Source organism: Dromiciops gliroides, chromosome 5 (genome assembly GCF_019393635.1).
Source record: "Dromiciops gliroides isolate mDroGli1 chromosome 5, mDroGli1.pri, whole genome shotgun sequence".
NCBI lineage: Eukaryota > Metazoa > Chordata > Mammalia > Microbiotheria > Microbiotheriidae > Dromiciops > Dromiciops gliroides.
In genome coordinates this window covers 296,092,556-296,107,344 of record NC_057865.1, presented here as the reverse complement: position 1 = coordinate 296,107,344, position 14,789 = coordinate 296,092,556, and the positions used below count along the sequence as shown (strand labels likewise).

General features: G+C 55.8%; 2 protein-coding genes across 19 annotated transcripts in view; one reads left to right on the top strand and one right to left on the bottom strand.

The window, feature by feature from the left end:
* PPP6R2 (protein phosphatase 6 regulatory subunit 2) overlaps positions 1-9,750 on the top strand; it is a 152,905-nt gene extending 143,155 nt beyond the window's left edge. For all 13 annotated transcript variants that reach the window (XM_043968423.1, XM_043968421.1, XM_043968422.1 and 10 more), the window contains 2 exons: positions 6,987-7,214; positions 7,696-9,750. In XM_043968423.1, coding sequence (XP_043824358.1) covers positions 6,987-7,214; positions 7,696-7,747 — 280 coding nt within the window. In that variant the 3' untranslated portion in view covers positions 7,748-9,750. The remainder of the gene's footprint in view (positions 1-6,986; positions 7,215-7,695) is intronic.
* A 1,162-nt stretch (positions 9,751-10,912) lies between these two features.
* Positions 10,913-14,789, bottom strand: part of SBF1 (SET binding factor 1) — a 38,095-nt gene continuing 34,218 nt past the window's right edge. For all 6 annotated transcript variants that reach the window (XM_043968411.1, XM_043968413.1, XM_043968412.1 and 3 more), the window contains 5 exons: positions 12,743-12,850; positions 12,437-12,648; positions 12,037-12,124; positions 11,812-11,943; positions 10,913-11,723 (listed from right to left, as the gene is read on the bottom strand). In XM_043968411.1, the coding sequence (XP_043824346.1) occupies positions 11,625-11,723; positions 11,812-11,943; positions 12,037-12,124; positions 12,437-12,648; positions 12,743-12,850 (639 nt within the window). In that variant the 3' untranslated portion in view covers positions 10,913-11,624. The remainder of the gene's footprint in view (positions 11,724-11,811; positions 11,944-12,036; positions 12,125-12,436; positions 12,649-12,742; positions 12,851-14,789) is intronic.

Here is a 14,789-nt window from a genome sequence, read left to right as displayed (position 1 = left end):
TTAGGGCTGGCTCTCCTCCTTCCTCAGCTCCTCGGGTGATACACACCATAGTCTGTATGGTGAAGCTCTGAAGTGACCCTCCTTGTGTAGTCACTTGGGGCAGTCCGGCTCCCTCTCCCTGTGGGTTACACTCGAGGGTGTGGATACAGAAGACCTGACACTCGTCAATGGGCGGCCCTCAGTGAATTAGTCAGCCTCCTTCACCATTTGTTTCCCTCTCTGTGAAATGAGGGCCTTGCACTTGGGAATTCCAAATGCCCTTTATGTCCTAGTCATGATCCCTTGCTTTGGCCCAGGGCTCCAGGCTGTGTGGAATGTTAGAGAGGAGCCTCAGAAAGGTTCCTACTGCCTCACTTCCCCTCCAGCTGAGCCAAGCTGTTGTAAAAATGGCGTTTAGGGAACACACGCTATCTCCCTGGGTCAGGAAAGCTGTCGATGCCCCAGGTGTGCTGTGGGTGACCTTCCCCTCCTTGGTCTGATCATGGGAAGTTGGCTGAGGGCTGTATGTGAGGGAAGGTGTGCCCAGATGAGAAGGCCTCATGGGCCTGGGAGGTGGGCTTGGAAATGTGGGTGCTCATCAGAGTCCCAGAGCAAGACGAGGGAGTGGAGGGGCCTGTGGCCCTTCCCCTGGGGAGGCCCTCTGGGAGAAAAGCAGCCTGGTCTATGGGAGGGGCCCTGGAAGGAGGCGCTGGTGTCTAGGCCATGGACCATCCCATCCAAGCATGCTTTGCCTTCTGCTTGTCCTGGAGGACAGAATGGGGAACAGGCCACTTTTGAGAAGCAGCAGCTTCCTCACAGTTGGAGCTGCCACCTTCAGAGGTGGTGAGCTCTCTCTCGCCTTGGAAGTGCTGGGCAGGCAGGCTGTGGGGTGTGGAGCTGGCTGACACTCAATGATGCTCTGTCTTGGGAGATGGAACCCTTCCAGTCCTAAAGGGGGCTCTCATGGCTCCTGGCTGATGGCAAGGCAGTGCAGTGGTTAGGGCCCTGACGGGGCAGTCAACAAGACCAGAATGCAAAGTCACCCTCAGATGAGTGATCTGGGCAAATCCCTTCCCCATCTGTGCCCACGGGGCTGGGCTCCACTCCAGCTCTAAGACCTTGATCTTAGCACCTCCCTTTTCTCTATCAAGGCCCAGACACACGAACAAGCCATCAAGAATTATGGCAGGAACAAGCACCTTAGAGTAGGTCTGCTCTTTGTTTCTAGGGGAAATTGTTCGCTTTTAACTCTGTGAACAAAGTAAACGGGAAGGAAAAAGGAATGAGCATTTAATAAGCACCCACGGTGGGCCAGGCGCTACATTGAGCACTTTGTAATCATCTCATTTAATCTTCACGATAAGCCTTTTTATGCCCATTTTATTGTTGAGGAAACTGAGGCCCACAGAGGTTAAGTGATTTGTCCATGATCACACAATTGGGAAATGGCTGTATTGGAACTCAAGTCTTTCTGACTCCAGACCCAGTGTTTTATCTATTGTGCCAGCTAGCATTTATTCAGCAAATAAGCTCTGGCCAGGGACCCAGAGCTAACAAAAAAGTGAAAAGAATTCGAGAGCTTTCGATAGTCCTTCCCAGAGGGCAGGAAGAGTGTTGGCCAAGCAACAAGGCTGCAGTGAGGCAAGGGAAGGGGTCAGAGTGGCTACCTGTCAGTGGAATTGCTCCCATCACCATCTCTGCCAACACCAGAGAAATCTTGTTTTCTTTTTCTTTCTTTTTTTTTTTTTTTTTGGCAGGGCAATGAGGGTTAAGTGACTTGGTCAAGGTCACACAGCTAGTAAGTGTCAAGTGTCTGAGTTTGGATTTGAACTCTGGTCCTCCTGAATCCAAGGCTGGTGCTTTATCCACTGCGCCACCTAGCTGCCCATGAAATCTTGTTTTCAAAAGCTCAACTTGTATAGTTGGGTCAGTTGGAGGAGGAAGGAGCCAGAAGAGAGGAGACCCCAGCACTGCAGGTGCTTGCCCTTCAAAAGAATCCACTCTTCAAATGGAAGAGGGATGAGCGGTGGCCAGATCTGTGACACACAGCATTTTAATTCCCATACACAGACATCGAGGGAGTCTTCCCTTCCTCATTTTTCATGGAGAAAAATCCTCCCTCTCTGTCCTGGAATTAGATCCTCCTGTTTCATTTTGCAGATGGCAGAGAACTCCCAGGCTGGGGCCTTGGATCCAGACCCAGACCCAGATGTAGATGGGAGGGGCTCACCAAATGAGATGTAGGCAGGACAGGTGGTTTTCTAAGTCACTGTGTGGCCGGCAGGGATCCTCATGGATCTGTCAGAGTTCAGCACTCCTAGCAGAGAGCCATTGAAGCATCACCTTTGCTTCTGTTTATTTCCTTCCCCTTCCCTCTACCCAGCAAGCCATCTCCCATGGCAGGGATTCTAAAAAGGAGGAAGACAATCGATCTGACCAGACTAAGGACCACACTGCACACACACCACACTGAGTATCCTCAGTGCCCAGCCTTTGCACTGGGCCAGGTTTGGTCCTTAGGATTTTATGGTGCTCGGTTCGGTTTGGATCTGTGCATTGACACCGACCTGGGCATCCCGTGGCTGCCTCTTCCTGCTTGTTCGGTGGGCACTGACCCATCCTGTCTTCGTAGGCTTCTTGGGAGTAATCCGATTCCTTGTTTCTTGGCATGCAGTCATATCCATCATAACTGTTTTTTTTTTAAATTAATTAATTAATCAATTAATTTTTAGTGCGGCAGTGGGGGTTAAGTGACTTGCCCAGGGTCACACAGCTAGTAAGTGTTAAGTGTCTGAGGCCAGATTGGAACTTAGGTATTCTGACTCCAGGGCCAGTGCTCTATCCACTGCGCCACCTAGCTGCCCCTCCATCATATCTTTTAACCACAGTAACTATTCTTTAGCTACTTCCTGATCAGTGGCAGCCACTTTATTTCAAATTCTTTACTGCCAAAATAAGTGCTGCTGGGAACATCCTCGTGGATGGGGTCTTTGCCTTCCTTCTGTCTTCCTCGGCTACCTGCCTGACTGCTTGGAGCTGTGGGGCCAAGGGCCTGGGCGTTTCGGTCACCTTTTTTTTTTTTTTTTAAAGCACAGTTCCAAATTTAACTTGTGTTTGTGTAACCACGGGCATAAATGACACCTCTGCCCTCTCCCAGGCCTGGTGGCAACCATGTTCTGGACAGCACCAAGAGGAGGGGCTGTCCTAAGAACACTCCCTCCCTCCTCTTTCAGGCTGTATTTGCCATGTCCTCATTTCACCAGTCTTTACTCCTCAGGAAGTCAGCTTCCCTCCAAGCTATCAAGAGCCTCCCTCAGAAAGCCAGCCTTGTTCACCTCCAGGTGTTTGAGAGGTGGCCACATGGCCTTGCGACTAGGGCTGCCGAGACATACCCAGGCCTTTGCCTAGCCCCCTAGGGCCCTCCCCAGGCCCAGGAGGCCCAGTAACTGGTAGTATCATCCTCTTACCTTGAGCCACTCAGGGTGAGCAGTTTGAGGACAATGGATGGTGGCCCCTAGCCACTGAGCCCAGGCCAGCTCTCGGTGCTTTCTTACCGACGGGGCACTTGGAAGGACTCCTCTGCCAGGGTCTTCTCTTTAAGGCAGAAAGGACTGGGTTGTTTGTTATCCCTGAGTAGTCTTTGCCCTTTCTCCTCCTCTCCCTTGCTTCTTTCTTTTTCTCATTCTCCCCAGCCATGCCCAAGCACTGTGTTTGATTGTGGATTGAAACGGGATGCAGCTGCTCCCTCTGACTCCCCACCCCGAAAAGTATAGGCCGAGGCTTTCTGTTTACTCTCCAGAGAACTGGTCACTGGCCTGAGACACGAAGGGTCAATGATCCTGGCGTTTCAGGGACTTAGTGAGGCTCCCAAATCGGGCTAACTCCCTGTTGGCCAGCCTTGGGTGGCCATCATAACAGAGGTTGGGGGGTCCAGGGCTCCAAGAATGGCCTTGGAATAGCCCAGAGAGATGAGAGCAAGGGCCAGCCCGGCAGCTGCCACTGCCTTTGAGTGTGGTGTTGGTGTGGCCTCCCGCCAGTGCTGACTGGCTCCTCATCAGGGCATCCCCAGCAGTGCTTGTGCTGTCCCCTCAGTGGTGGCCTTATCATCTGACCTCATTGTTGGGTCTCTGTGTCAGCACGGCTTATTTGCCATGGCTCTGAGAGTGTGCCGTCAGTCACCAGGCCTGTGAGACCCTGGCCACCTGCCCAGGCTTCCTGCCTCCATCCCCTTCTTGTTAGCATTGGGGCACTGATTCAGGACAGGGCCCAGAGGTGACTCCTGAAGGGGGGTCCTTCCATTTCAGAGGTAGAGCTTTCTGTCTGGATAGCAGCTCTGACTCCCCCTGAGACCCAGCCTCATGCCCTTGCCTGCCCCTGCCTGCCCTGTACTGGCACCTCCTTGAAGTAGCAGGCTCCCTGAGGGGGCTGGGGGCAGCTGTAGTTACTCCATTGTTACTCTTAGTACTATGCAGTTACTATGTGGTTATGTAGTTACTAAGGTCTGGCTAGTTACAACTTCACCTGCAGAGTTTGAAGAAGAGAGATGGAAAAACAATCAAGGCTGTTAGGGTGAAAGGCAGGAGCAGCCTCGGCTCTGGTGCCTGAGAGTGGATCGGCCTGGTGTGGTAGGAGGTAATCTGTCAGGTGTGGGGAGGGTGGCCCTCCCTGCTCTAAATGGATGGTCCTCTGACCCCCAGAAAGACCTTGGGAACTCAAAGAGGGCGGAGGAAGTTGGCCCTTTCATGTTCTCCCTAGGCCTTTGTTCTGGGCTTCTCACAGTTCGGGGCACCCGAGTAGGAAATTTGAGAGGCCTTTGGCCTCCTCCGAAGAGCAGTCAGGTTAACTCCCCAGAGACTCAGGAGCCTGAGGCTGGCTGGCAGCCAGACACTGTTTTCATAGGCCCCCGTGCTGCGCTTTCCTGGGGCCCAAATCCTTTTTCCTCCAGGAGATTTGAGCTGACTTCCCCCCCCCCCCCCCCCCCCCCCCCCCCCCAGCCAGGGTCAGATGCAGAGGGTTCTTCTAGAGGACGCTTGGAAGGTCAGCGGGAGGCTCTTCCTCCATTCACAGCCCCTGGAACAGGCTTTGAGGGTGCCTGCCAGGAAGCCCCTCAGTCAAGTGTGCAAGCTGTGGTCAGATGGAGCAAAAGAAACCAGGCCAAGGCCCAGGGCTGCTGGCTCAGCCAGGTAGCAACAGAATCCTGCCCATCTGTGGCCCAGCCTCCCCAGGCTGAGCTTCCCTGGGAGCTGAGGCCCGGGCCTCAGCTTGGCCCTACCGGGTATAAGCCGGGCTATAGAGGAGAAGAGGTCTGAGCCAAGAAGCAGAGCTCTGGGTGCCAAGTCAGGCCTGTGTGAAGCCAGGCGTGCCCCCGACCACCCCTCACACTAGGCCTCGCGGCATCCACAGAAATGTCATTTAACTACTTGGGAGGATCAGGAAGCATTTTTGTGCCTGAGCTGGACTGTGGAGTGATGGGGGCAATGTTTCCCAGGCCTGGTGGACATGGGTGCAAAGGCCAGAGGGGGATGGGGGCCAATTTGGTTAGACCGGAGAACTGGGGGAGAGGAGGCCAGGTTGGAAAGGGCTTTAAAGAACTGACCATCCTGGGAATTAGGGCATGGTGCAGGAACTTGGGAAGGGCTTCCCAGGGGAGGTGACTGAAGGACTGTGGGGAAACTTGGATTCAAGATCAGCAGCTCATTGGCTGGGCCTGTGGGAGAGCTTGAAGGGAGGGAACGAGCCTGGGCCGGGGGCTGGACACCTAGCTTTGTTGGGCATCTTGTTCAGCCACTGCCCAGGAACCCACCCTAACTACGCACCCAGCTTGCCGCCTTTACTGAGCCATCTGCCTGAGGTCAAGGACACACAGGAGAGAGGGCCCGGCTCAAGGACCCTCAAGGCCAGCTGCTGCTTTCCTCCCCGGCTTCCTTTAAGCTTTCCAAATACATTCCCCTCAAGTGTAGATACTCTGAAAGGCCTGGGGATAGGGAGATGTGGTTGGTGTCCCCTCCCATTGGGGGAACAATATCACTAGAAAATGCACTGTTCTGGGCACTGAGGATCCATGTTGGCTACTGAGTCCTGGGAGGGTGGGGGTCCTGTAGGAGGGGACAGTGGAGCCAAGCTTTTTCTAAGAGGGGGAGGGGAGAGGAAGAAGTCATGCAGGCCTGGGCCACAGCCACAGGGGAGGGAGCCTGGAAAGGTCACTTCAGTCAGATTGAGAAGGCTTCGAAATGTCCCATGGGAGTCACCACAGGAGGATGCTATGGATGGGAGCTGGCGTAGTGACTCCCTTGGTTAACAAATGACCAGGCGAGGAGACCACAGGCTGAGAGGTCACCTTGAGGACCGCAGCAGAGCTGGGGTTCGAGCCTCGATCCTGAGACCCCTGACCCAGTTAGAGCCCCGCCATGGGGCATCGGATGGGGAAAGCTTACTGAGGGCTGAAGGGAGCTGGGAGAACCTCCAATATGCGGGGGGGGGGGGGGGGGGCGGGGCGGTGAGAAAAGATACTGAAACTTATGGAGGAAGCAGATACAGGCGAGGTGGCTGAGAAAGGCAGCCAGAGCCTCCATGTAGAAGCCAGGGAGAGGAGAGTTGGGCAGCTGACCCTTCAGGGAGCTTGAGGAGGAGAATCGTAGGACAGCCTCTGGGTCAGTGAAGGGTGTGGGGACAGGACAGCTGGGGGGGACCTGCAGGAAACAGGCTTGGTTGGGTGAGCTGTGTGGGTGCCAGGCGGCCGGGGGGGGGGGTGCAGGGCAGCCAATGCTTCGGCCTTCCCAGGCTAGAGCGATAGCTTCAGAATGGTCTCACCAGCCCCTGACTCATTACCAGAACTGTCCAGGGAGTGAGACAAAACTGGCCAGTTTGCACTACTGGTGCTTCTGAGGCAGAGCTAGCTGCTGAGAGATGGCAAGGTTGAAAGGGAGGCGGAGGGGGAGGGAAGTGGGGAGGGGGACGTCCCGTCTGCTCATGGGATGGTACCAACGGAGCTTTGCCCTCTGCTGCAGTGAGGCGGCGCCCCTGGTGATCCATAAGCTGCCCACAACCGAGAAGGGAGTGACGAGTGCCCCGCAGCCCTCCCTGGAGCCCCTGAGTCCCGCAGCTGTCATTTCTGCTGCAGCAGCCTCAGCAGCTGTGCCCGCAGCAGCCACCACGGTTGTCCTCACTGCTACGGTCTCTGCAGCAGCTACTACAGCAGCTACCACAGCTGTCCTGGAAACAGTAATGAAAGACAGGTGAGCTGGGGAAACCATGGGTGAGGGCTGATGAGTTTGCTCCTGCTCTTGGGCTCCCAGAAGCTTTTCTGGGGGAGTAGTGGATGACATTAGTGGCATGCAGGGAGGGCTGCCTTGGCCCCCTCCAAAGTAGAGGGTGAAGAGGAAGAGGGCACCAGTCCCCTTCCCTCCTGAGGCCCAGATTCTTCTGTTGGCTCTTTTTTTTCTGCCTGACCCCTCTTGTTGTCGGGACCCTGGGAACGGTATACCTGCGGCCCGCAACCAGCCCTGCTCTGCCCAGTAGCTTGTCCACACCTGACAAATTAATTGGGGGGAGGGCAGAATCCCACCTGCCTTTGCTCTAAGAATCCCCTCCCTCCTCCCCCTGATCATGGTTGGCCCCATGAGGAGGTGGATGGAGAAACAGAGGCCGGTGTTTCTTGGTTACTGGGAGTTTCCAGTCTAAAGGGTGTCCTCTTCTCCCCCCACCCCACCCCTGTAGGAAAGAGGAGGCGCCACCTTCTCCAGAAGCCACGTTAAATGGCCCTGCTTGATGCTGCTGCCTCCCTCGGGCCACGTCTCCCTGAGGCCAGGCAAGAAAACTCCCTGGTGATGCAAATGGTCTGTTTTTTTATTTTAATTTTATTTTTTAATAAATGCTGCATTGGTAAAGCTGGTGGTCAGGACCAGTCACCCGACGGCCACAACGGAACCCTTCCTTAGCCGATGTGCATAGGAGGTGCCTGGGCCAGAGCGAGATCTCCACCTGCTTTCTCTCCCTGCTGCCCACTCCCCATGGCCCCTGGGGTTGGTTGTGAATGGGGCCTCAGGCCTGTTCTCTGCATGTCTCCTCTCCTCATCTCCTCTGCAGCCTGGTGGGCAGCCCCACGGGGCCATGGCCATGAGGCGGGCTCGCTGGCACCTGTGCTGCCCACATAGAGCAATAAAGCCTTATTGGAGAGAAGGAGCTTCCCCGGGTTGGGTCAGGAGGGAGGTAGGAGTTGACACCTGGCCCTGGCTGGCCCCGGGGCCCCTCCACATCCCCCCAGCCTCCTGTCCAGTGCTCCCCCCTCAGCAGTCAGGGAGGACTAAGAAGTACAGTGAGATGGGACTGACCGCCTCAGGGCAGTGGGCACGTATAGGCCACAGCCAGGCCTGCACCTCGTGGACTTTCAGCTGGAACCCACAGGGAATCTATGAGCAGTTTTCTGGCCTCTTGTTTTTCATGGTTTTTAATGGATGCAGGAACAGCCACATTTTTGCACTTTCTATCAGCTACAGCATCGAAGCCCAAGATCTGGACTCTTCCCTTGCCTGTTTCCCCCCTCCCCCTGCCTGCCCCTGCCCACTGGCAATGAGTGTGCCCAAGCAAGGCGGCCTCCCTGGCTCCAGCCTCAGAAGCCCAGCCCTCCCTAGGCAAGACCCCAAGGCCTGGGCTGGGGTCAGAACCAGCAGGGCAGGCGGCAAAATCCACAGAGGTCTCAGGCTGAAACTAAGAAGATGAAACCTCAAAGGATAAAATGAAAGTATTGCACCTCAACAAAAACCTTGCGAAGTGTAGGCCTACCTGGCCTGCTGCAGCATCCCCTTGGTGGGAAAGTGTGGGGGTCAGGTGGACTGCAAGCTCACTATGTCACCAGCAGGACCCAGCAGCTAAACAGGCTGGCTCAGTCCTAGGAGGCACTGCAGGAGAGAGCCTTCAGGGCCAGGAGGGGCCTGTCCAGCTGTCCTCTCCTCTCTGGAAGCTGCTGGGCCCAGGAGCCAGGCCAGAGGGGGAGAAGACAGCACTGGGGATGCCCAGCTGGAGAAGGGGAGGCTCTGTGGGGGGCCTGAATTAGACTTTTGGACCCCGGGGGAAGAACCAGGAGCAATACACATTGGGGCTGAATTAAGAGAGGGCCAGCCTCAGGAAGTACTGAGCTCTCCCCATCACTGGGAGTGCCCTCTATGAGGAAGATGGAAATGCCAAGGCTGTGGTGTTTCCCACGTGTCATCTTCTACCCCAGAGAACCCCAAGAATTTGTTGCCTTCTCTCCCACCCACCCCCCAACCCAAACTGGGCCTCAACCATGGTCTCAGTGTACTCCTGCCTTCACTAGTGGAGTGGCCTGGGGTGGGGGAGGAGTGGTGAGACTTGCAGAGGAGTCATTGGGATGCCTACAGGATAACCAAGCTTCCCAGGGATCACTAGCTGCCCTGGTCCTCCCCAAGAGAGCCAATGTGGTGTGGAGGGCAGGAAATGCCTAACAGGACCTGAAAGTCGGGCCCAGATGCCATGGGTCTTGAGCCCCCACTCCCGAGCCCTCTCCTCTAACTCCTGCCAGCCATCGTCCTGGCTGCTGGGTGCCCACTTTCCCACCAGCGATGCCTGTCGTGATGGCCCAGCCCTCTCAGATGGCTCGAGGAGCTGCCTAAGGTCCTGGCAACAGCCAGAATTTGGGCAGTGGGAGCCAGGCTCCAAGCTCCCATACAGAACGTTTGTTCCCTCCTTGATCTTTGATTTGCTGACTTTAGGTGATATCTTTAAAATCATGGTAAACATATCAGATGTACACTTTGAAATGGTCCCGAGTATAACTTGTGTGCTTGTGCTTGTGCGACTAGGGATGGGTGGGCCCTGCCATGTGTGGCCCCTCCCACCAGGCCAGGGCCCACTGAAGATGGCAGCACTTCCTGGGGGAGGTGGGGGCAATGGGGGGGCAAGAGCTGGTTCTCCCACCTTCTGGTCCACTGGCACCTGAGTGAAATGCCCCTTTCCTGGATTTGGGCTCAAGCTGGGAAAGCCCTGGGCTGGGCTGGGCATGGGGAAGGGAAGGGTCTGGGCCTGGCTGGGCCCAGGGGCTGCCCTCTGACATCCCTCTGGACTCTCCAACAAAGGTCCTGGAGTTGTGGGGTCCCATTGCCCCACGCCCTTCCCATGGGACTCCCATTTCCTTTCCTGTAAACCTCTAGGTCTGTCTGGGCTCCTCCCTGGGTGGGCCCATCTTCCCTGGGAGAGGGAGAGGTAAGAGCAGTGGTCAGGACCGTGTACAGGGAACGAAGCTCTGGTGCAACAGAAGACCGTTCCAAATATGGCTTTCCCAGGTGCTCATCCAGTGCCACAAGACTGGCTGATAGCGCCTCACCTCTAGGTCCTAAGATGTGGTCATTTGTTAGCATCCCCCTGGTGTCCGTCTCCTCTGACTGACCCTCTGCAGCCCCACCCCACATATCTGATCTACCATGAGAGCCATCCGACCTAGCCTGGCATTCAAGGCCTCCCAACCAACCTTTCCTTTCCCTTTCTGCACCATCCCTGTTCCAACCACCTGTGCCAGGCTCTTGGGTCCCTCCCCAAACCAGCCCACAACCCCCCTCCCCTCCCCGGCTGGGTGATCGCTGCATCGCTTTTCTGTTCTGTGCTTGTGGAGCCTCTCAGAAGCGAGGCCTCCATGTGAACAATGACCTTCCTCTTCACCTGTGGCCCATCAGTCATCACTCAATGCACTTTCTAAAGGAGGCTCTAATTTGAGGCTGCCTGTCTCTGGGTATGAGTCATTTCAAGAGCTGGTGCCTATGGCCAGGCATGAAGCGGCTACATCCACCGCCTCCCATCACAAGGCTGCAGGAGCCCCCGGGCCTTGTGCGGAGCCTGAACGGAGGCTCCCTGGAAGCCCATGCAGTGAGCGGGCCTGGCCGAGGGGAAGGGGAGCTCAGAGAGCGGGAAGGCTCCTTTTGGATTCAATTCCATTAGTTCTCTCTTTATATAACCCTTTGTTCTAGACACAGTACATGGGAGTGGGGAGTCTGGGGCCAGACACATTTACAGAGACTGGAGGAAACAGAATCTACACGAGTGAGAGTGGGCCCCCACTCCTGCCACAGGGTCAGGCTATTTACAAAACCCACTTCCAGGACCCAGGTGACCATCAAGCTCCTGGGGAGTCTGGCTGGGGAGGAGACTGTACCATAGCTGGCTCCACAGGCAGGGGCTCCTCCGTCCTGACACCATCAATAAATTAGTCAGGGGGGAGGTGGGCCAAGGACAGACCCACAGGCCTGCCCTGGGGCAGTGCGGCTTGACCACACAGGTCACTGGACTTTCTTCCCCAAGGCCCAGCACATTCCAGCTATAGGTCTTTGGGAGTTGGGGGGCAGGGGGTAACTCACTGAGAGGGCCCTACCCCAGGGCCAGGGGTCAGGGCATGACAGGGACCTAAAACCCCCAGGGTTTATGTACAGAGTCAAGTGCTGAGGCTGGGGGTGGGTGGGGGATGCCAGCCCTGGTGCAGAATCCCAATACTGTTGGACGCCCCGAGGGCAGGGCCTGTAAACAAGGGCAGACTGGATGGCCCTGCTCCCTGGGCCCCCATAGTGGTTTGTAACGACTGGAAGCTCAAGTCCAACCTGGGAGGCCCTGGGGGGCCAGGAGCTCCAGGGGCCCCATCTGGCTCAGGCATCTGACAAGCAGCTCTGGAGCCGATCCACCCACTGCTGGGCCAAGTGGACGTCCTGGGCGCAGAAGTTGTAGACCCTCCTCGTAGTCTTCACCTGAATGGGGACGGGGTTAGGCTGTGACAACCCGCAGCACCTCCTCCCACCCTGCCCCCCTCCCTCCCAACCACAAGCCAGGGCCTACATCAAAGAAGGCTTTCTCATCCACGGTCTTGGGGGCCCCCATGGTGGGGGTTCCGGGAGTGACGGACTCCACTTCGGCCAAGTCAATGACCCCTTTGCAATCGGTGTCCACCCGGTGATCATAGTAGCGCAGCTGGAGAGGGGCAGGCAGAAAACACACATGACCGGCTGGTTCTCCACGCCCCCAGCCAGGGCCGGCTGCTCCCCACTACCCTTCCCCTCTTGCCTGGTGCTTCGTCTTGTCCAGCACGAACCATCGGGCCTTCCACGGCTTCATGAAGGCCCCCTTCTTGTAGAGGGTGCCCTCGTAGGACCTGTGGCGACAGAGGAGGAGCTCAGAGAAGGCCAAGCCCAGGGAGGAGGGTGCTGGGGGAGCAGGCCCTGGGCAGGGCGGGAGGCTCTAGGCCCTGAGGGTCACCACACAGGGCAGGGCCTGGCCCAGAGCTTGAGCCTGCACATCCACCAAGGATGGCCCTGGGTGGGGGTGGGGGGGCCCATAAAAAGATCCAGGGACAGAATCGTGAGAAACAGAAGGGGGGCTGGTCCACGGGACGGGCCTGTGACAGGGTCAACCAATGGGCACAGGGGTCGTCAGAACTCCCGGCTGCAGGTGCTCCCACACCCACCTGTTCTCACTCTCAGCAGTCTGGAACTGGCTGTAGAGCGTGCTGGTGCTTCGACGGGCGGCCTGCCGGCCACTAGACGGAGTGGAGCCGCTGCTCTGATCACTGTCCAAGCTGAGGCTGAGAGTGGAGCCCACGGGTCCCTCCTGCAGGTAAACCCCGAGCGAGCGCCGGTGGTGGGACACGCTGGACATCAGCAGGGAGCTGGGCGTGCTCTGGGGGCAGGAGATGGAGCAGGCCTCAGGGGGGCTGCCACCACATCCCCTCACATGCCCTCTCACCCCCCCCCCCCCCGGCGCCTCCCCATACCCGCCCATCTTGTCGGGCCTCACTGCGCTGGGCAGCCTTCACCCGGTCCCACGTGTCCTTCCAGCGCTCCGAGGGCCGACCCAGCTCTGTCTCCAGACGCTGCAGCTCCTGGGAATAGAGTCTTGGTTGGCAGGGGTGGGGTGGGAGGGGGCAATAGTGTTTCTGTAGAAAAGCTCAGGGCTGGAGCCTGAAATGGACTGGGAGGGGGCCAAGACCAGGGTCAGGAGCCTCCTCACTACTGGGATGACCTTTCTGAGCCCAAGCCTCCATCCACACCCCTTGCTGCTGCTGCCACCCTTGAAGGCCCACATGAACTAGGTCAAGTGTTAGGCATATACAAGCTCCCATGATGCTTCTCTCTGGGCTAAAAACCCAATCTTCTGCTGGGGTGACCCAAAGACCTTTCCGCATCCTGGCCACCTTTCTTGGATACACTTAACCCCCTTCCCTCATCACATCATCTCTAATACTGCTTAGGCTGCAAATGCCTTGCCTGGCCTCAGGCAGCATCCTCAGGTTATACCTTTGGGAGCATATATGGGGCATGTGTGGGGCATGAGGTAAGCTGCATGGGGGGGGGGGGTCTTGAGGGATAAAAGGATGAAAGCTCCTTCTGGGCTGCGCGCACACGCACACACACACACACACACACACACACACACACACACACACACACACACACACACACCCCTTGATGTTCCAAAATGATCAAACGATATAAACAGGGATTTTGCTTATGAAGAAACCAAAGCCATCTACAATCATATAAAAGATGCTCCAAATTACTTTTGATTTAGAGAAATGTGAATTAAAACAATTCTAAGGTACCACCTCACACCTATCAGATCGGCTAATATGACAGAAAAGGAAATGACAAATGCTGAAAGGGATGTAAGAAAATTGGGGCACTGATGCATTGTTGGTGGAGCTGTGAACCGATCCAACCATTCTGGAGGACAATTTGGAACTATGCCCAAAGGGCTATAAAACTGTGCATACTCTGTGACCCAATAATACCACCACTAGGTCTGTATCCCAAAGAGATCAAAGAAAAGGGAATAGGACCTATTTGTACAAAAACATTTATAGCAACTCTTTGTGGAGGCAAAGAATTGGAAATGGAGGGGATGCCCATCCACTGGGGAATGGCTGAACAAACTGTGCTTTATGAATGTCATGGAACACTATTGTGCTCTAAGAAATGATGAGCAGGCAGGTTTCAGAGAGACTCGCAAAGACTTCCATAGACTGATGGATACAGTGAAGTGAGCAGAACCAGGAGAACATTGGACACAGTAACAGCAACATTGTACAATGACCAGCTGTGATTGGCTTAGCTCTTCTCAGCAATACAAAGACCCAAGACAATTCTGAAGGCCCAGGATGACAGATGCCCCCGCTCCAGACAAGGCTGATGGAGCCTGAGCGCACACAGAAGAACCATTTTTCACTTTCTTTAGGTTTCTGGGCTTTGGGTTTTCTGGGCAACATGGCAAGTGTGGATTCCATATGTATAATGGTTACCATATTGCTTGCCCTCTCAAGGGCTGGGGGAGAGGCTGGACAGACAGAATTTGAAACTCAAAAGTTAAAAATGAATGTTAAAAATAAAATCTAGATTAAAGTTTTAGGTGAGTACTTAGATGCAGAGGAAATTTAACAAGAGATGGATAAATGCAGAATTTTATACTTGTGTTCAAGAAATCCACTCTACAAGGCCAGACTGTGGAAGGCAGAGGCAGAGAGCCCTTGGTCTGGGAGCATCAAGAGGTCACAAGGTCAGGATGAGTCCCAATGTCATTGGGCATCAAGAAAAGCAAGGCTATGGGAGCCAGCATTAAGAGAAGCAGAGATGGGGGTGGGGGTGGGGGGCTGTCCTTGGCCCTGGAGAGCAGGCCAGTGTGTTCAGGTCCCCAAGCCCACGCTGGAAGAACTGGGATCATTTATCGTGGAGAAGAGAGGGAAGGGCCATGCCAGGCATGAAAGCTGTCTTCAAGCACTCGAGGTCTACCTCCTTGGAGGGACTTAGCTGTGCTCTGCTAGGCTG